Source organism: Felis catus, chromosome D4, assembly GCF_018350175.1.
Source record: "Felis catus isolate Fca126 chromosome D4, F.catus_Fca126_mat1.0, whole genome shotgun sequence".
Taxonomy (NCBI): Eukaryota; Metazoa; Chordata; class Mammalia; order Carnivora; family Felidae; genus Felis; species Felis catus.
Window position 1 is genome coordinate 77,133,779 of NC_058380.1, and position 22,425 is coordinate 77,156,203.

Sequence of the window (22,425 nt, forward strand, 5' to 3'; positions counted from 1 at the left end):
TAATATTTCTTCCCCCCAACCCCACCCTACCCACCTTGGTGGTCACTCCACAAGGGTCTCTTTGTCCCATGCTCTTCTCCTTAGGATCTATAGATTTCCTTCCCCTACCCATCAACAACTCCAAGCCGAGCAGGAGAAAACTAACAATTCATATTGAAGTCTATAGTTCACAGAATGTCTGGCTTTGGGATGAAGAGAAGGATCAAGGGTCCACAGGAAGGGGGAGAGCATGTGAGGAGCAGGGTTTGGGGATGATGCTGTCTACAGGGAAGCCATAGCTCTTAGATAGAAGCCTCACAAAGGCCAGGGATAATCCTGGGGATCTGGGGAGTGTCCATGAGAGAAGTTAGTTCTACCAGGAATGGTGTTCTGAATTCTGTACCATACTTTTGACTCTTTGTGGATTGAATTATATTTCTTGAACCTCAGGGAAGCCATTCACTGGGTAATTTTTAGTGTCTCATGTTTATTTCCCAGTTTGCATATTATCTCATCATTGTCCTACCTGGTCACCTCCAGATTCCTGAATCCTTCTAGTATGGGAGACTAAAAGAGAGGAAAGCTACTTATAGAATCAACCAGGTAGTTGAAAAATGTTTACATACTCATGTCCTTACCCTTTTAAATAAATTTTTTAATCTTTTTTTTTTTGAGAGAGAGAGAGAATGAGAGAGAGAGAGAGAGAGAGAGAGAGAGAGAGAGAGAGAGTAGGAGCATGGGAGGGACAGAGACAGAGAGAGACACAGACCCCGAAGCAGGCTCCAGGCTCTGAGCTGTCAACACAGAGCCCCACGTGGAGCTCGAGCTCACCGACCACAAGATCATGACCTGAGCCGAAGTCAGGCGCTTAACCGACTAAGCCACCAAGGCACCCCACTTATCTTTTTTTTTTATTTCCAAAGATATGTGCCCTGAGTTACGCATGCATGTGCTGTCCATAGTAGTGTGTCACAATGTGACCTACAAGTCCAGCACAGCATTGCATCAGATGCCAGCTGAAAATATTTTGTCATAGGCTGTCTTCTAGACAAAGGGCAGATATCCCTTTTCAATTTCTCCTTCCTTTGTTGAAGAGAAGTTGCTAAGGAGAGGAGAAATTTGACTGACCAGCAATCAAAGGATGGGCTCACTATGTATAATCTACTCATTCTTTTGTTCAATCAATGTTTATTGAGTACTTATTATGCACCTGGTACAGACTGGGCAGTGGAGCTCTAGCTATGAATGTTACAGACAAAATATGTTCTCTCTTGAATCTTATGAGCCTATATATGAAATAAAAATAAAATCAATTCCCATGGTCATCCACAATTATTAGTATAATCATTGAGGTGACCAACATGCATTGAACTATCAGGTACTATGATAGGCATGGGGTATGGACATAGGCCAGGTTCAACTGCTGTCATCAAGGAGCTGATAGCCTAGTGAGGGAAGCAGACAATTCACCACTCCTGAGCATGACAGATGATGCTGTGGGAGACTAAGAAGACAGTGATGATGTCTGCCTGGGGAGGCTGGGGCAGGGATCAAGATGATGTAAAATCTTTACAGTGGCCTACAATGACCTAAGTGATGTAGATGACCACTTCTCTACACTGGCATCCTTGTTGGTTCTGGTAATTTCTTTTGTCTAGACCTTTGCACTAACTTATCCCTCTAACTCAGGGTTTCTTAACCTTGGCTATTGATATTTTGGATTAGGGGCCTATCCTGTGCATTGTGGAATATTTAGCAGCATTCCTGGCCTTTACTCACTGGATGCCAGTAGCAAAACTCTCTGCTCCCAAGCCATGAAAACCTAAAGTATCTGCAGAGGGCACTGACTGCCAAAAGTTCCCTAGGAGCAAAACTACCCCCAGTTGAGAACCACTATTCTAACTAGAATATTCTCCCAGATATCTGCATCGTTAGCAAATCGTTCAAGAATTTGCTCAAAATGTTACTATCTCATACTTGGACTGCCCTACTTAAAAAAAATTAAAGTTTGTTTATTTATTTTGAAGGAGAGAGAGAGAGAGAGAAAGAGAGAGAGAGCGCACACAGCAGGGGAGGGGCAGAGACAGAGAGAGAAGGAGAATATCCCAAGTAGGCTCTGCACTGTAAGTGCAGAGTCCAATGTGGGGTTTGAATTCATGAACCTTGTGATCATGACCTGAACTGAACTGAAACCAAGAGTTGGATTCTTTAAAAAAAATTTTTTTTAATGTTTTATTTATTTTTGAGACAGAGAGAGACAGAATATGCGCAGGGGAGGGGCAGAGAGAGAGGGAGACACAGAATCCAAAGCAGGCTCCAGGCCCTGAGCTGTCAGCACAGAGCCTGACGTGGGGCTCGGACTTACAAACCATGAGATCATGACCTGAGCCGAAGTCGGATGCTTAACCGACTGAGCCACCCAGGTGCCCCTCAGACGGTCCTACTTAAAACTTTAATACCACTAACCATTCTTAATCCCCCCTACTCCCCTTTAAAAATTTTCATCCACATATATTAACATCATCTAATATACTATGTAATTTATCATTGCTATTGGCTCTCTCCATGTTAGAACATGAGCTCTATGTAAGCAGGCGTCTGTTTTGTTCATGGCTGTGTCCTTTATGACTAGAACAGTGCCTGGCAGAGTTTAAGCACTGAGCACATATTTGGTGAATTAATTAATGAAAGATAGTCAACATTTGTATAAAACTGTAATGTTTAGAGGTACATCCTCATTTAACCCTCAAATAATATTATTAATTGGGCCACAGTATTATTTCCATTATAAAGTTAAGGAAATTCAGTAATGCTAAAGATAAGCCTCACACCAAGAAATGATGATGCCAGAAAGTCAATTGGATAATTAAATATTTTTAAATATAGCCCTCTCTAGATTCTATGATGTCTTTCCAGAGTCTGAATGAACTGGGAAATTTGGTGATTTGTGAGACAGAACAAAGAAAGGATAGTCTCTTGGCTCTAAAGAACCAACCTCTGCCTCAGAAAAAGAGACAAAGGATTTCCGTACCCCATGAGAAGGCACAAGTATTTTCATCTTAACCCACTTGCTATGACTCTATGTGCCTCTGTGTTGGTTATCCTGGGGGCACATGTTATCCCCTGGGGAATAATAGGAGGTAGGAAAGTATAAGAAAGGTCCAGAATAATCACTGAACATCTTATTACAGTCGCAGTACTCCGTATGGAAAGATAACAAGTACTTGAAAATATCAGCGACATAGTAAAAACAAATTCACATACATTGTTCATTGATTCATTCATCAGCTACTTACTGAGTACCTACTCATGCATTCAACATATGTGAACATCAGTCAAAGCCTCTACCTTCATGGAGTTTATATTCTACTGGTAGAGACAGACAGTATAGAGATGGGAAATTCAAAGTGATTTTTCATTTTTTTGAGAGAGAGCATGAGCGAGTGCACGAGTGGGGTGGGGCAGAAAGAGAGGGAGAGAGAGAGAATCCCAAGAAGGCTGCACGTTGTTAGCACAGAGCCCAAGGTGGGGCTCTATCTCAACTGTGAGATCATGTCCTGAGCTGACAGCAAGAGTCAGATGCTGAACGCACTGAGCCACTGAATGCCTTCAAAGTAATTTTTTAAATGACACAGGAAATGTCATAAACACTTCAGGCTGGGAAGGAATAGGTGCTACTTAGGCTTGAGAGCTCCTGGGGTGGGGGGGGGGGTACCCTCACTCTCCCCTGGGACTTGAAGCATTCGGGAGAAAATATTGAAACATACAGGACAGTACTTAATGTAAGGACACTGCCCCGGAGACAGGAATTGGGTCACTTGGAGCCAGAATACACTTTATGCTTCTGCTTAAAAGCAACATTTTTGTGTGTGCTTTAGATCATAGGAACGGTGGTTCAGGGCACATTAAAGGATAGAGGACTGGTAGTGGGTATCCAAAGATAAAAGAGAGTCTGTGGGTCAAAATAGGAAGCGTTGAGTATTCTATGTCCCTTTGTAGATGCAGAATACACATTAGCCTAGGATATGTTGTAAGGAGTCAATAGTGACAAACTATTTCTCATTGAATGTAAGATACCACTGATCTTAAGACGTACCATTACTGTATTTGCCACTAAGCAAGGAAAAGGAAAAAAGTATAATTGTAATATATTGTCAGTTATGAGATGCATCCTGATTTGAGAGGTGTTAACATGTGAGAAACTGTGAGATGTGGAACTGTTGGATAGAATCAGGTTTAGTTCTTAGATATGCCAAACTAACTGGGCCTTTCTTCTCTGATCCAGGCTATGTTGTGACAGTTTACCCTTACTTTATTTTAATTACCATAAATGGATATTATAGGATGCTAAGGTTGTGGCTAAGATAACTCTCTGATCAAAGATGATTTGTGTTCCTTTCCATAACATGGAATTGGTGCTGTGGAGCCGTATATCCCAGTGTGTGTGTGTGTGTGTGTGTGTGTGTGTGTGTGTGGGTGGGTGGGTGTGGGTGTGTGTGTGTGGGTGTGTGTGAGTGGGTGTGAGTTTTGGGTGGTGGGTAGGAGGCTTGAAGCTTACGAGATAGACTCCTCATTGGGTGTGGTCTTGGGACTGGTTCTGGCCAATAATGTGTGAGTAGAGATAATGTAGGTCACTTCTGAGCAAGGATTTCTAAGTATCTGTGTGTCCTCCCATGCTCTCTTCACCTTCCACAGCAGGCTTAGAGGCTGCATATTGTATATTCTACCATAATGAAATAAAAGGATCCTGGACCCACGAATCATTCTTGGAGTACCTCCAATCAGGAATATTCTTGCTGAACATTGCATGGGCAAGAAAGAAACGTCTCTTGTTTTAAGTCACTGAAATGTGGAGGTAGATACAGAAATCAGCCTATCCTAGCACAGGTCAATTTTGTTCTTTCTTTATTTCTTAGCAAGTATGTAGTGCCTGCCAAATAATACCAAACACTTCTTCCAAAACTCTGATGAAGATGGAAATTCCTCAACTGACTGAATGCTTATGGGTCCTGAGCTGACCTTGCTCCACAGGGATTAGAAGAGCAAGTTGCTTCCCACGCCCCTGGCGGGGTCTCCTCGACTGTACCCAGGGTGTGATTATTACTGTATTGCAGTGGAAACTATGGGCCCAGGAGTTTCTCTTTTGTATTTGATACACGGCCTGTCTCCTGGCAGGGGCACACAGAACTGAGAGCTCTTTGACTGAGGTCAATAGATCATGGTGTGTTAATCCCATGGAAAGAAAAAAGCATCTTTACAAGGCACTATCATTAGCTCCCCGTTCTTGGCTAAGAATAATTTTCAAGAAGACTTCTATAAAATGTGTGTATTCACATCCTTGAAACATAGTCTGGGAGATTGTCTTCAACCCCTTCTCTTAGTCCTCATCTTGGCCATCATGGGGTTTTCTCCTTAGTGATGGGAAGAAAGGGGATTTGCACCATTACACATATATTACTCTATCCCCTTGAGTGCTGTGTTCTAGTAATGGGGTCTTGTTCTAGTAACAAGACCTTGTTTTGTCTGGCGTGAAATAACACACATTTGTTTCTTAGAAGGTAGAATGTGTGTGTGTGTGTGTGTGTGTGTGTGTGTGTGTGTGTGTGTCTGGGTGTGTCTGGGTGTGTCTGGGTCTAGTGGGTGTTAGAGGCATAAGGCATGAGGTCTAGGCAATACACAACATTAGAATATTATTAACATGAGGTGATTTTATTTGCATTTTAGAAACATTGCTTTGCTTTCAGGATAAGGGATGGATTAGAAGAGTTAAGACATTGGCAAAAATGAGCCTGGTCCCTGAGAGACCCGTTAATAGTGTATTCTGCTAATCCAGGCTAAGGGATATATTCAATGGCAATGCTAATAGAAATGAAGACTGACATTTTAGAATTATTTTATAGATCAAATCTCTAGGAAATGGTAGAATGTTTTATTTTAAAGTGTAGGTTTTATCATTCAGGTGTGGTGAGACCAACAGATCAAGAGATGATTGCCATTGAAAATCTAGTTTGTTATTCACAGTTCCCAAGAGGAAGGCCACACACTGCACCATGCAGGGCCACGTGTGGAAGCACCAGCATCTGTCAGGAGGCATAAAGAGCAAACAGAAGACACAGGCAGGAGGTTTGGTTGTAGTTTCTGAAGTAGGAAAGGCAAGAAAACATAAGGTCAGCAGGTTTAGACTTGGCTAGTTTGAATAATTTCAGGAAGCTATGGGGTATAGGTGCTTTCTCTAGGTATCTGGTACCTGGTATCTAAGGCAGAAAATTGCCTCCTAGAGTATATAAGCCAGGCAGAAAAGGCATTCAAAGTATGAGCTTAGGATTGGGGCATTTGTATATGAAAAGTGAACTCCAGAGCAAATCACTTGCTGTCAAAGGACTGTCTAGCCCTGGGAGGGACAGTCTATCCTAGCCAGCAACGCTGGGAGGCAGAGCAACAAAAATGCAGAAAACAAGAAAATGTAGTTAATGTGCATTTGATGAGAAAAAAGAGGAAGTCAAAGCGATTTCCTTCTGGGATGACTATGTGGAAGTGAAATGCTATTTACATTTCAGAGAACTATTCTTCTTTATTGAGCACCTACTCTGTGCCAGGCACTGCTCTATGATCTTTACATAGTCTCAATCCTCAAAGCAAAAGTTTGACAGTGGGACTATTTTTAGCTTAATTGTATATTTGTGTTGAAGAAGACTGCAAGAGTTTGTGCTCAGTCGTCTATGACATGCTCCCTCAGAGCTTGATTTTAGAGATGTTGAACTTGAGGTGCCAGCAGGACATCTTGGTAGAGCTATCTAGGACACAATGCTAGCAATACCCCCATTTTTACTGATGTTCTTGTTTAACAGAAACTTGCCTCGCACTTGCTACATCCCAGATACAGCTCTAAGAGTTTAACAAATGCCAACTCATTTAATCCCATAACAATACTTTGAGGTATTATTTTATCCCCACTTTACATATATTTTTAATGATTATAATAGCTACCAATTTATGGAATATACTGATGAAGCATGTACTAGACTAAACATTTTATGTAGATTAACTAAAGTTGATCATGTAAGACAAATGTGATTTATCTCCATTTCAAAGGCTAGAAAACTAAGGCTTAGTGGCTTGCATCATTGGGCTACTGTCCCATGGCTTGATTTTTGTGAATTTCATAGATTTGAGCTTTGATTCTGATTAAAGGCATTGTCCCATTTTGCAGACCAGAAATTAAGGATCAGTAGTATGAAGTGACTGACAAATGCCATGGGGCCATCCTGAAGTCACCCAGCCTCAGTTTGGGTTTCAGTATATCTGATTCTTCATTCCAATCTCTTCCCAATATTGCTGGGCTTTCAAACTGTGGTTCACTGGAGCTGTGTTTTCAGTCAGTTTCACAAAAGTGAATTTCTTCACAAGATTTCACAAGAGTTGACGTTGCTACGCGCTGAATTGTATTCCCCTCAAAATCCATGCTGAAGTTCTCCAGTCCCTCAGAACGTGACTGTGTTTTGAGACTGAAGCTTTAAAAAGGTAATTAAGGTAAAATGAAGTCATATAGATGGACCCTAATCCAAAATGACTGATGTCCTTTTAAGAAGGGGAAATTGGGACACAGACACAGACATACACACACACACACACACACACACACACACACACACACACACACACACAGGGAAGAGCAAGTGAAGGCAGCCACCTGTATGCCGAGGAGAGAGCCTGAAGAGCCGTCATCCCTGCCCACACCTCCATCTCAGACTTCCAGGCTCCAGAACTTCATGAGGAAATAAACATCTGCCCTTGAAGCCCCCCACCCCCACCCCAGTGTGTGCTAATTTGTCACGGTAGCTTTAGGAAATGAATACATACAGTGAGTTCCCTGTACTAAAACGAAACTGGAAAGCCACGTCCTGGATTGTTGCGCAGGCTGTTTGACCAGTTTGATTGCTTTCCTAAGTTCACTAACCAGGAGGTCAGATGACTTCCCGGGATCAAAGTCAGCTTCCTCTTGCTGTTACTTGGACCACTGATCTGCAGACATTTTCTTCTTCTTCTAACTTCCCCTCCTGTGACTGGGGACATAAATATTAGAGAAACAAAAGCCCAGAATGCTAAGGTTGCCTTTCTCACTTCCTCTTGCCTCGGAACGCAGCGTTGCTTTGAATACAGTCATTGTCCTAGGGCACTGAGCAGGGGAGAGAAAGCGGCAGTACCCCGGAGGCCACACCAGCAGGCGGATACAGCGTGTCATGTTTCACCGAGCCATTTGTGGACACAGAAAATGCCAGAATGATGCCTCCTACCCGCCTGGCTGGGACTCTGATCCCAGCCATGGCCTTCCTCTCCTGCCTGAGACCTGAGAGCTGGGACCCTTGTGTGGAGGTACGTGGTTAGTGTCAGCTCATCTCCTATGAGATTTGTCTTGCTTCTGAAAAACTGTCTCTGCCCAGAACTTCCCACTGTGGATCCCCTGCTAGTTGCCGAATTTCATTTGCAAAAAAGAGTCAAATTACCTTAAGGACTTGAGAAGGCACAGGGACCAAACAATTCATTGTTCCATGGCACCAACAGGTAGCCCATGGGTCATGTCCCATTCAGGACTTTAAGTGCTAATAGGGGCTTTAGGTCAGATCTGCTTAAAAATCACTGTTCTTTGACTTCTGGGCTGTGTGATCTTGAAGAACTTATTAAACCTCTCTGAAGCTAGTTTTCACATCTATGAAAGCATTATAATAATACCCGCTTAAACAGAGAGCTGTAAGAAGTCTGCTTCCTGTCATTTCCTTCTGCTAGTGGTCTGTACTCTCAGCTTCAAGCACTCACTTCACCCCTTTCAATCTCAGGAAGGAGTGTGTGAGTGTGTGTGTGGGGTGTGTGTGTGTGTGTGTGTGTGTGTGTTTTCTCTTAACAGGGAGAACTTTCTAAGTGGATTTCAGACTTGTGGATCTAGCCCTGGTTCCAAAGGATGAAAAGAAAGGAGTTTAGAAAAGAAAAGGGGAGAAAGAGAAATGAAGGCAAAATGGAAAATGAGAAACAAAGATACAAGGGGTGGGGGAAGAAAGAACCATATAAAATGACAGCTAATGCAATGGCTTCTTTCTTTGTGAAATACCAACTGACTTTTGCATAATCTCATTCACGATGGATCTCTTTTGTCCCTCCCCACCCTGTGCATGGACTTTTACAAGTGCTTTGGGAGCCCATGGTAGGACCCAATAACCAAGAGAATGTCCTGGGATTTAATGTGTGACAGGGTCAGAAACTCAAGAAAAGCATAACCAGTGTGTGCAGAGATTGAGGGCATGGCGGAAATACCATGGGGGAAATACATACCATATGTAACAAAGACAAATTTGTCATCTCAAAGTCTTCCCTTCCTCCAATTTCCTGCCCAGAGCCCTACTCCTTGTCTCCTCTGTGTCCCTCCTGCTGTTAGGTTAATGGGGATGGTCCTCTAATCAAAGTCACGACTAGATAAAATCACACCTTCCCTTTTCCCACACCCCATATTCTCAGTCTCCAAAACCTGTCCAACCCTGCCTATCCCCTAAGTGCCACCCTAGGGCAGGTCCTCAGTTTTCCTGGCCTTGAGTCTTGGATAGTGACTGGTCTCGTGCCTCTGGAGTCTCCCACTCTAATTAACTCTGCACATTTTTGTTTGTTTATTTGTTGTTTTGCCTAAGTCTCAGTTCCAACAAATTGCCCTCTTAACAACTTGTGATAACTTTTGAGTGCTATTAGGACAGTTTGCTACCCCATGGCCTTTGCACTGGCTTCCTCTAGCTAGAATGCTTTCCTCCTAAATCAGTGCTGCCCAAAGGCAACATCATGTGGGTCACATCATCTTATTTAAACAATAAATGTAACCAACTAAATTTAGCCGAAGTTGTACTTAACTAAATTGTAGCTAAGTTTAAAATGTAGCTTTAAAATTTCTGATAGCCACTTTGAAAAAATAAAAACTGATAAATCTGATTTTAATATTTTTATTTAACCCAATATATTCAAAATATTATTTGAAAATGTAATATATACTAAACTATTAATAAAATATTTCACAGCCTTTCTGTGGCACAGAGTGTTTGAGATTTAGTATGTATTTTACATTTAATATACCTCTCAATTTAGACTGTTTCTCATCCTCAATAGCCATGTGTAGCTAGTGGCTACCATGATGGAAAGTGCAGTTTTAGTTATCATCATGACTTAATCCCTCACTTCATATTTCTGCTAAAATGTCACCTCCTCTTGGAAGTGTTCCTTGATCACCTCATGTAGAACTCCCGATGCCCCATATTTGCCTCTAATCTCTATGACGATTTACTTTTTATAGCACATCATTAAATACTTTTTGTGTATTTGTTCACTATTTTTCCGTTCTTTTAAAATGGAATCTATAAGTGAAGGATAACATTGCTGATTTTATTTATCACTATATCCCAGCATTTTGTGCTGGTCTCAGTCTATCAATAACCAATGTTGGGTTGGACCAGCCCTTGTGGTTCTTTTGGATTGTAAGGTACCTTTCAGCAATAACCATCTGGAAACTTTGAAAAACTAAAAATTTATAACTTATAAGACCTGGAAATTATATAGCACATGTAGGGCCACACATGTGGCCTCAATATTGAGGGTAGAGAGAAAAACTGCTCAAGCATGTGGGGTTCTGTTTTTACTGGGGTTGAGAATGGGGCCTTAGGGTTTCCCTGGCTCCCTTCTTAGTGGTGAATTTAAAACATAACAGCAGGGAGTTAAAGGGAGGAGGTAGAGGGGGAAAAAAAAGAAGGCTCAGTGGGGGAAGAAGTCCTGGCTCTATCTAGTCATGTGGCTGGTGTTGTGTTTATCTTAGCCCTCTTCGAAGCTGATGCCTCCCCCAATTAAAGCTTAAACCAGACACCTGAATTACAAGAAATGCCTACTGTCAAAGCTTAGACTATACCCAGTACCTAGCACATAGAAATTGCTCAACTTACATATTTTAGAGGATTAAAAATACTGCCACAGGGCTCTATCTTCCCCACTGGATTAGGATCCATTTCTCCCACTACGGACCAGCTGCTCTGAAATAGTTTCCATCCTTTTCTTGCTTACATTATTCTCTCCTTCTTTCTCTTTCCACATATCCAAATCTTGCTCATCCTTGAAGACCCACCTCGAAACCTTCTCATTCTCAGAGGCCTTCTATAATCCCTGGATCCAGAATTGACCTCTACCACTTATGTGCCAAAGGAACTATTTTGGGGAAAAGAAATTTCCAGGCCTGGTTTACGGTCCATTACACTAGTGTGAGTTGTGTTCCTATCTTAGCTCTTCCTCTAGATTGTAAGCTCCTTGAAGTCTGGAGCCATTTCACACTGGTCTTTGTACTGTCCGTAGCACTTAGATAAAATGGCTACAATTTGGATTTAAGCAAATCTTCATTCAATCAGGTATTCTCTCATTTAGTCAATAAATACTGAGTGAGCATTCACCATTTGCCAGGCACAACTGTGAGTGCTGGAGACATAGCAGAGGGCAAGAATATCAAAGCTTACAATGTAGTGAGGGTAATGAACAAGACACATGGTACAATCACATAGACAGTGTAATGTTAGATGGTGATACACCCTGAGAAGGCAGATGACAGAGCGTAAGGGAAGGATGCCTGGTACCATCCTCTATGAGACAGTATGGTCTGGGAGGCTTCTACAGGGCATAGCATTTCCAGAGACATGTCCATCGATGAAGTGAAGAGCTGCACACGTGACCTGTAAGACCTTATGCAGATTATTCCATCACTCTGACTTCTTCTTCTTTAAAAGGTTTACTTGAAGATTAAAGTATATAACATATAAGAAATAGGCCCACATATGGTAGGGGATTAATAATAACTAATAACAATAAATGTTAACATGTATTGATCATTTACACTGTAATAGGCTTTGGGATAATCTCTTCAAATACCTTATTTCATTTAATCCTTTTAACAGATTCTATTTTGGTTTGGTTTTAAACAGAAAACCAAAATTAGCTGGCTTAAGCAAGACATTTTGTTGAATAAATCAGAGAATTCAGAAATTAAATGGGAAGTTAGAGAACAAGGCCTACAAAGAATTTGGGAAATATGATGGAAACAAGCATAGGAACCAAGGGAGCATAAAGTACTTGGCCTTATTTGCTAGGTTACACCACTGAAGTCCAAGCATCTGAAGGATTTTTCCCCATGTCTGTGTTACCTACTCGAAGGTCAATCAGCCAAAAGAGAGAATGCAACTGGCAAAAATTGAGTTATGACTATGAAGTCCAGGTACCTGAACTGATAGTCTCCTCGAGGCTGTATACAATTGTGGGGTACTTGGTGTAAAAAAGGTTTTGCCCCAAATCCCATGGAACACTGGGGTGAAACTCAGGGCTTCTGGACTCCAGAGCCTTAGCCTTTCAGCAGTTGATTCCCTTGCTTCTCCCTAAATGCTGCCATTGTGATAGCAGAGGTTAGAAAACAGGACATAGGAAGTTCTCTCCCCTTCCAAATCTAGAGTAAGAGATTTTATAAAGTGAGTGGATAAATGAATGAATGAATGAATGAGTGGATGGATGGATGGATGGATGGATGGATGGATGGATTGATGGATGAAAGATGGTTGGATGGCCCCAGTCCAGGAGGTCTCCATGGGTCTGGCCTAGGAGAAGGGTGTGGAGAGGGCAGTCCATTGAGGTGCATGTATTAAGACACTGTATCTAATATGTGATCATTGCAGGTGGTTCCTAACATTACTTACCAATGCATGGACCTGAATCTTCACAAAATCCCCGACAACATCCCCTCATCAACCAAGGACCTGGACATGAGCTTTAACCCCCTGAGAAATTTAGGCAGCCATAGTTTCTCCAACTTCCCAGAACTGCAGGTGCTGGATTTATCCAGGTAATGACTGTGATTTTACACACGGCACAAGGTGAAATGCTCATTGTTCTATCATTTCGTTCTTATGTCAGGAGTCTCCTCTTTATTCACTTAGTCATTCAACAGGTATCTTGTTTGCTGTATAACTTTGGCCAAGCCCCTTCCTTTCTCCAGGTCTCAGTTGCCTCATCTGTGAAATGAGTACCTGGACAAGACAATTTCTAAGAACAGTTCTATCTTTCGATTTTAGGACAGGGGAGAAAATTGACTCAAACTCTTTCACCAGCAGATATTTATTGAGTACTATTTGCTATATAGTATAGGGTCTACTAGGAAATAAAAGTTTATTGATGAATGAAGTAACATATTAAAATCCTGAACATGATGTTAGGCCCATAGTAGGCATTCAATAAATGTTACTTGATTCTGATTTGGGATTTTTGAACCTGAGATAAGCATGGGAATACACACCAGTAAGGGATAAACTATGTGCAAACTAGAGGCAAAATGTTGTGTCGTTCAAAAGAGAGGCCTTCTCTGCAGTGGGTAATCAAGACAGATTTCATGAACTGAGTAGGATTCAAAAAAATATCTAGAATATTGAAAGTGTGACAGAGATAGGGAAATAGGAAGATATAAGTAACCCAAGAAGAAAGATGGCAAGATCAAAGAAAAATATCTGCTGTAAGAAAGAACAGTGACTAAGATTTTTCTTTTCTGATTCAGGGAAATGTAACATTTATTAGGGCAGGTGAAATTATTATCATTATTTTGGGGAGGGAATTGGATTCTAAAATTATTTTCATCATTAGGGCCTTACTTTAAAATGTACTAGATAATGGATCATATTCTATATAAGAGTTTGGGGAAAATGCAGAAGCATTTATATATATGGCTATTTATTATAGAAACTTTTAATAAATTCTAAGACCATAGCATGAAAACCTTCTTTAGAGCAGATCTTTATATAGAAAGAAGAGGGGACACCTGATGTTTTATACTCTAACTTGGACAGTGAAAGTGTATAACAAAGAGGGAATGGAGCATTTTGAAAGGCAGTGGGGGTTGAGGAGAGAGCTCTGTGGGGCTCAGAAGACCTGAGCCAGATCTTCCTCCAACATTTACAGCCACATGGACTGAGGCATGTCACTTGATCTCCCTGAGTCTCAGTATTCTTATCTGTGAAACAGAAATGGTGAAACTTACCACACAGGGCTAAATGTGATCGTGGATGTTAACATGCATATATATTAAAAACCTTATAAGGCAGACTTTGTAAGAATAAAAATATTACTATTGTTATAGCACTTCATTAGTTTCTGAATTTCATTTTTCTGAATAAGACTTTTTCAAGAACTATAATTAAGATAAACAGATTTCCCCTCCCCTTTTTTAAAGCAAGAAGTAGTTTCTCATCAGACCATGTGTTTTATAAGGAATACTTAAGGAACTTTTCTCAGAGGCCTTAACTATGTGCCTCAAGAGAGGCCAGCTCTCTCTCTCTCTTGATTACGGTTCAGGGCAAGGACAAACATAGTATTGTAGATATCCTTTCCCTTCTCATATCCTTTCACAATGTTCACATATAGTGATTCAACTAGTCCTCTAGGATGCTTTATAATAGACCAGGCACCCTGTTATTCTTATGGAAACCTATTGACACATGTATTTGCTTTTTTGGACAAGGAAACTGAAGTACAGAGAATTTAAGTAATGTATCTACATTCACTCTCTATGTTTTGTAGAGTTTGCTGCAGCAGAGATTCATAGTCACATCTCCTGCTTCCAAGTTAAATTTTCTCTTCATCTTAATGCTCTGTTTCTCTAAAGTGTTGAGCCCCCTTTGATGAGACAGAGCAACAGCAAGACTTCTCCAGTCATCTGATGCACACAGCAATATACATAAGTTTATAGGTTACAACATCCTATAACTGAAAGTAACTTGAGAAATAATCAAGTTTAGCTGCCTCATTTAGAAAGGTGATAACTGAGGTCCGGAGAGGAAGTTTCCAAAATCATGTGATATGAGAGAGAGGACATCAAAAACACCAGAGCCAAGATATCTTGCCCACTTTTCCAGTATTCTTTCTATAGCATCTTCCACCTTCTATTGAATTACCAATCGATAACAAAAGCTTGGGCCAAAATGCTTTGATTACCCATGACCCACATGGAGGGGATAGGACAAGTGGAGAAATTGTTAACGTGATTCAGGTTGGACTAGGAAATAACCCACTTGCAAATTGTAACTGTCATGCACCTGTAGGACTGGCAGGTGTTTACCATTGACTTGCCATTCATTGGCTGGATAAGAACCTTGTCTGTAGGACACCTCTATGAACACTGTATACAGCATGGCTTCCATTTCTCTGGAGATAAAATTCAAAATCCTTTATCCAGTCTTGAAGCCTTTGCTTTGTATCCTCCTTTCTCCACAAGTTCGTCTCACACTCCTCCACTTCCCTCTCTGTACTCCAGACACAGAAACAGTTTCCTATGGTTCCTCCATGTATCGTGGCTGTTGCCTACCTCAGACTCACTTCCTTTTCTTGGTAATCCTTACTCATCTTTCAGGTTTTAACTTAAGTGCTCTCATGGAAGCCTGCTCTTGTCCCCTCTGTCTAGGTACATTCCTTCCATATAAGGTTTCATAGTATCCTTTCCTTTTCTTCCATACAACTCACTCCCATCACCTGTTACTACTAACATTTACCTGTGATAACCACAACTCTCAAATATCTAGCTATCATACATGGAGAACTCTGCATAGACATTGAAGGTAACACAAATGTGTAATTTTTTATGTCTTTAAAATTGACATTGACCGGTTATTTAGCATGCCTAACAACTAACAGCTATCCATATCATCTGTGCCAATCTGATGGACAATCACAATTATGTATGGCAGGAAATAGCTAAAGTTAATCCAAGGTGGTTACATACTCTATCAGCCATACAGTCTTCACGTATCCCAATTATTGATCTTTAACTGACTTCTTTCTGATGGATGTGTTGCCTCTGCTTAGCACGTGTGCCTAGTGTGCTAAAAAGAGTTTGTCATTGTGTCCAGCGTAATAATACTGCATCTGTGGGTTTTCTTATTTGCTCGTGTCATGATCTGTCCTGCTTCATGTCTTTGTCGATGGCATAGATCATATGGCATGTCACATCTGTGTGAAGAGCTAGGTGACTGGGGTGGTTACTCCATTTTGAGTTTTGATTCAGCAGAAATATTATATAATCTGTATCTCTTTTCCCTGTAGGTGTGAAATTCAAATAATTGAAGATGATGCATATCAGGGCCTAAACCACCTCTCCATCTTGATATTGACAGGAAATCCTATCCAGAGGTTATTCCCAGGAGCTTTTTCTGGACTATCAAGTTTACAGACGCTGGTGGCTGTGGAGACAAACATAGCATCTCTAGAGGACTTCCCCATTGGACATCTCAAAACGTTGAAGGAGCTTAATGTGGCTCACAATCTTATCCATTCCTTCAAATTACCTGAATATTTTTCTAACATGTCCAACCTTGAGTATTTGGATCTTTCCAATAACAAGATCCAAAATATTTATCATAAAGACTTACAGGTTCTACATCAAAAGCCTCTACTCAACCTTTCTTTAGACTTGTCCCTCAACCCTTTAGACTTTATCCAACCAGGTGCCTTTAAAGAAGTTAAGCTCCGTGAACTGACTTTGAGAAGTAATTTTAATAGTACAGATGTAATGAAAGCTTCTATTCAAGGTCTGGCAGGTTTACAGATCCATCAGTTGGTTCTGGGAGAATTTAAAAATGAAAGGAACTTGGGAAGATTTGACAAATCTATCCTGGAGGGACTGTGCAATTTGATCATAGAAAAATTCCGGATAGCATACTTTGACAAGTTCTCAGAGGATGCTATTGACTCATTTAATTGTTTGGCAAACGTTTCTACCATTTCTCTGGTGCATCTGTATTTCAAGGGGCTAAAACAGCTCCCTAAAAATCTCGGATGGCAACGGTTAGAATTGGTTAACTGTGAATTTGAACAATTTCCCACATGGAAGCTGGACTCTCTCAAGGAGCTTGTTTTCTCCGCCAACGAAGTTAGGAACACTTTTACTCAGGTTAAGTTGGAAAGCCTTGAGTTTCTAGATCTCAGTAGAAATGACTTTAGTTTGAAGAGTTGCTGTTCTGAGAGAGATTTGGGGACAACCAGACTGAAGCATTTAGATCTAAGCTTCAACAATATTATTACCATAAGTTCAAACTTCTTGGGCTTAGAACAGTTAGAATATCTAGACTTCCAGCATTCCAGTTTGAAACAGGTCAGTGATTTTTCAGTATTCCTACCCCTCAAAAACCTCCGTTACCTTGATATTTCTTACACTCATACCCAAGTTGCCTTCCATGGCATCTTCAATGGCTTGATCAGCCTCCAAATCTTAAAAATGGCTGGCAATTCTTTCCAGGACAACTTCCTTCCAAATATTTTCATGGAGCTGACTAACTTGACCATTCTAGACCTCTCTGATTGTCAGCTGGAACAGGTGTCCCAAGTGGCATTTAACTCACTCCCTAAACTTCAGTTGCTAAATATGAGTCACAACCACCTCTTATCATTGGATACACTTCCTTATGAACCTCTTCACTCCCTCCAGACTCTGGACTGCAGTTTTAATCGTATAGTGGCCTCTAAGGAGCAAGAACTACGGCATTTTCCAAGTAATCTATCTTCCTTAAATCTTACTCGGAATGATTTTGCTTGTGTTTGTGAACACCAGAGTTTCCTGCAGTGGGTCAAGGACCAGAGGCAGCTCTTGGTGGAAGTTGAACAGATGGTGTGTGCAAAACCTTTGGACATGCAGGGCATGCCCATGCTGAATTTTAGGAATGCTACCTGTCAGGTGAGAAAGACCATCATTACTGGGTCGGTTTTCACTGTACTCTTGGTTTTTCTGGTGGTGGTTCTGGTGTATAAGTTCTATTTCCACCTGATGCTTCTTGCTGGCTGTAAAAAGTATAGCAGAGGTGAAAGCACCTATGATGCCTTCGTTATCTACTCAAGCCAGGATGAAGATTGGGTGAGGAATGAATTGGTAAAGAACTTGGAGGAGGGGGTGCCCCCTTTTCAGCTCTGCCTTCACTACAGAGACTTTATTCCTGGTGTGGCCATCGCCGCCAACATCATCCAGGAAGGTTTCCATAAAAGCCGGAAAGTTATCGTCGTGGTGTCCCAGCACTTTATCCAGAGTCGATGGTGCATCTTTGAGTATGAGATTGCCCAGACTTGGCAGTTTCTCAGCAGCCGTGCCGGCATCATCTTCATCGTCCTGCAGAAGTTGGAGAAGTCCCTGCTGCGGCAGCAGGTGGAGCTGTATCGCCTTCTCAACAGGAACACCTACCTGGAGTGGGAGGACAGTGTCCTGGGGAGGCACATCTTCTGGAGACGACTCAGAAAAGCCTTGCTGGACGGTAAACCACGCTGTCCAGAAGGAATGGCAGATGCAGAAGGCAGCTAGCGTGGAAGAGTAACCTCTGCCTGAGGAGGAAACACTCCTGCAGTGCTTCTTGCCCAGCTGGACCCAGTACCTTCGTTCACTAAATGAGAATTGAATGCTGTGACATACCTGGCGCTGTGCCAAGGGCAGATGATTCAGTGGTGCCCGAGGAACCCAGGACTGCTGACCTCATGGGGTTTACAGTGCAGGGGGAGTAAGTACTGTGCTAAATTACAGAATCTCCAGGTGGATGTTTCAACCAAATCAGCTAAGGAGTCCATGGCAGGGAAAGTCAACTCAACACTTACCCCATCAAACTGAATTAGACCTAAGACCCTGGGCCCTAGTGAAATCAGGAGAAGGTATAGTTCTTCACCTGAGTCTTCTGAATGGAAACTACCTCATGTTTTACATTTTAGCCAGCTTAAATTTAACTGAATGAGGTCTTTACTCACTTTTCCCTTTTCTATTGAATGCAATTTAAATTCCACTTGATAACTCAGAAGGCTCCTGATTGAGACCACCTCCTCTCCAATTTCAACCTGTTTCCTTACATAGGCTAAAGTCTGTAACTAATTCCGAAGGAAATCTGAGTAATACATATCCACAAACATCCTGGTCTTTCTTTTGTATGTTCTAAATAGTAACTAACTGTGCCTGATATATTTTTGTTTTTATAAATCTAGTTCTCATTTTTCATGTCTTCTCTATAAACTCTTACCATAAATAAGGCTTTTAGAGACATGCTAGAAATTTCCATATTTAAGCACTATCATTCAAGAAAATATGTGAAATTCACTCCATCACTTTGTCGCTTGATGTCACTCTAAAGTTATTAACTACTACGTTATGACTGTCATGAAGGAAGCATTACAATGATTTTGTTTAAAGTGGCACTTTTTGTAAGAGAGAGGGACAAGTCCAAATTCCTGGTCTTATAAAGAGCAATTCAGGCTAAGGGCAGGCCAAGAAATGGGATGGCCTCAGAAGGTCATTTTTTGATGGTCCTAGAAACATATGGCTGATACAGTTGAGGTGACCACATGACGAGAGCTGCAGCAGTCTCTTCCACAGCAGATGAATATTGCCTGACAGGACATTGATGCCTTCAGGGATTGTGAAATAGTTTAAGGTGGGGAGCATACATTGTGGCTTCCTGTTGGGTATCACTCTGTGACCACATTTAGGAAGGCGTTGATGTTATGACTGAGAAAATAATGTCACTGAGGGTAAAGTGGGTCATGTTGAGGAGAATTCTTCGAAGAGCACACGCTTATCTTCCCCAGAATGATACATTCAAAGGAAGATCAGTGAAGACACTTGGAAAATATGCTTGTCAAAACTGAAAACATGGCCACACCCAAGAGTGTGCTTGTGACGGAGTGTTTCAGAGTGCATTTTCATTGCAATATAGGGGGAGGTGTTGCACACAGCTGGGTGTGCTTCTGAGTCTTACGTGGTAGTGAAAGTGGATAGTGGATCTATGTATTTGTGCATGTCTCTAAGTATTACTGTCTGTGTGTGGATGCAAGAGTTTGTGTGTGTGTCTGTGTGATTATGTCTGTATGGAACAGTGTGATTATATTGCAAGGGGAATATGTGATTGATGTGAATGTCTACAGCTGTTGCTTTATTATTTTTATTATTTTTTAACGTTTATTTATTTATTTTGAGACAGAGAGCAAGCGGGGGAGGATGAGAGAGAGAATCCCAAGCAAGTTCCATGCTGTCAGTGCAGAGCCCGATATGGGTCTCCATCTCAGGAACTGTGAAATTGTGACCTGAGCTGATATCAAGAGTCGGATGCTTAACCGACTGAGACATTCAGGTGCCCCTATAGCTGTCTGAGATAGGTTCTCTACTCTTGTGTTTGTATGTGATTACTTATATACAAATGTCTACATTAGATTCTGAGTATGCCTGAAGGCATGTGTTTTCTGTGCGTGTCCACGCTATAGTGTGTGTTTTGCACATGTGTGTTAGTTCAAGCAAACATACAAGACTCCAAGGAGGAAAATCAAAATGTAACTAGAGTGTTTCTTGCATACAAGGCTGATGCTGGCCTTCTTCCCATCAGCCTCCTCTCCCAGATGGGAATTCAGAAAATTGCAGGTGAGGTACACCAGAAAGGAAAGAAATGATACGATGGAAATGTAAGGGGAGGAAAGAAGAAAGTCAGGCCTAGGGCAAATTCTTTGCAGCTATTTAAGTCCTCTGGATTGAAAAGACATGAAGAGTGGAATAGAGAGAAAGTAATACTAGTTGGAATGCCTTAAATTTGTGTAATACCTTACAACTTGGAATATAGTCACACAATTAGGACTACATATAAATTTCTTATCATTGAGGTGAGGTAGCAGGTTAAGAATTAAGAATTTTACTGACATTAAACCTGAAGTTAAAGGAAGTAAATTTATTGTCAATAGGCCACAGTGTAAATGAACAGCAGGACCTGGACTTGGGCCTCCAGCCTCCTCAGGGCAGCTCAGTTTTCTACTACACCCCACTGCTTCACGCTGAGAGTTGGTAAAACAAGAAGTGAAACCCCTGTAGTTTTCTGTGTGGTTGACGCTAGTCAAGGGTTTTTCACTGAAACCATGAATCTTTAGGCAAATACATATGCAATACATATTATATATCAAATGATTTACTTACAACACATTTCTTTCCATAAAGGGTGTGAGGGAGATTCAAATGGGCAATAAGGCTAACCGATTAGAACCAGAAAAGCTGGACAAAGAATGAAAAGGGGAAAGGAAGACACTAAGCTTAAGGTTTAGCATACTGGTTTCCCATTCAACCCTTGGAAAGACCCCACCCCCACCCCCCGCTGGTGTTTTGGGTAGTGTGGCTTCTGGAGAAAGCCAAAATTCAGATTCACCATGTATCCTGTATGCTTTGGGCTTCACTTTTATGAGAGTCGAGCCAACTCAAATACAAAATGAGGGTAGAATATTACTCTGTAAACTGTTGTAAGTATTCAAAATAATTGCACATTTAAGGGATACTACTTTTATGGAGGAGCGATCCTCTGGGACTTTATGCAGGGCGAACAGAAAGAAACACTAAGTGGTCTTCTCAAAAACAATATTTTATCAATTGCTGTTTTCCCAAACTGTGGAACCACAGGAAGACTGTAACTGTAATCAGGCAGTTTCTTTCTGACTTGGCCTCCACCCACAGGATTGTCAGAACCCTAGACCCCTTCTGGACTTTATCACCTTTCTAGAAATCACCAGCAGGTCCTTGGAGGGTCTTACATAAACACAGTTCTCACAAAAATGACTGACTGCTCTGTGAGGGCAGAGGGCATGTGCATTCATCGTTTGTTGCTCCAGCCCTGAGGTCAATGGCCTGCACACAGCAGACAGAACAACATCTGTCTATTTGAAGAATTAATGAGTGAATGAAGAACCATCTCCAGAGGGGATGTTGTCCTTTGCACCTCCTGGTCAAGGCCCCCAGGTCCCAGGCTACTGTTCTCTGCCACCCATGCAGTATCTGGGGCTCTCGCTTTCCATGGCTACTTCCTGTCTCTGTTGTTGTCTGCATAGATGGTCTCAACTATTTCCTCCACTCGGTTCTTTAACTCCAAGTATCCCAAAAGTTACTTTGCAGAAGAGAGGAAGAGGAGTTATAATACTTACCCGTAGTGGCTATTTTTAGGTCCTACTCTACTGCTTTATGTATGATATCTAATTTAAATTCCCATACCATGACTATGAGATTGATTCTGGTAATATCAGCATTATTACCCATTAGGAAACAAAGACTTTGAAACTGTAAGTAACATACCCAAAGTCACATAGCTAGTAGTAAATGCACAGCTTGGATTTAAAACAAGTCTCTCTGAAATTAAAAGTCAGCTATGCTAGATGGTTTCTCTAATGCCTTCCTTCTATTTCTTATAGAGATTTTAGTACTACTGTTCTTTATTTTTATTTTCTCTTTGTTATGGCCAGCACTCAACACCAGAACTGAGCTACGATGGTGAAACCAAAGGATGGGTGTTGGGCCAAAGGTTAAACTGTGTAAGAGACAGCAGGCTGTCCATGAAATCAACCATTTCCTCCCATGATGCTGGACTA

At 41.4% G+C, this 22,425-nt stretch overlaps 1 protein-coding gene and 1 long non-coding RNA gene across 6 annotated transcripts in view; one reads left to right on the forward strand and one right to left on the reverse strand.

The window, feature by feature from the left end:
* LOC123381807 overlaps positions 1–22,425 on the reverse strand; it is a 466,019-nt gene that overhangs the window by 154,531 nt on the left and 289,063 nt on the right. The window lies entirely within an intron of this gene.
* TLR4 (toll like receptor 4) lies at positions 7,938–22,211 on the forward strand. Of its 3 annotated transcripts, NM_001009223.1 has the most exon segments (3): positions 8,257–8,352; positions 12,708–12,874; positions 16,117–18,950. In NM_001009223.1, coding segments are annotated over 3 exon segments (2,502 nt in total). In that variant the 5' UTR covers positions 8,257–8,259; the 3' UTR covers positions 18,359–18,950.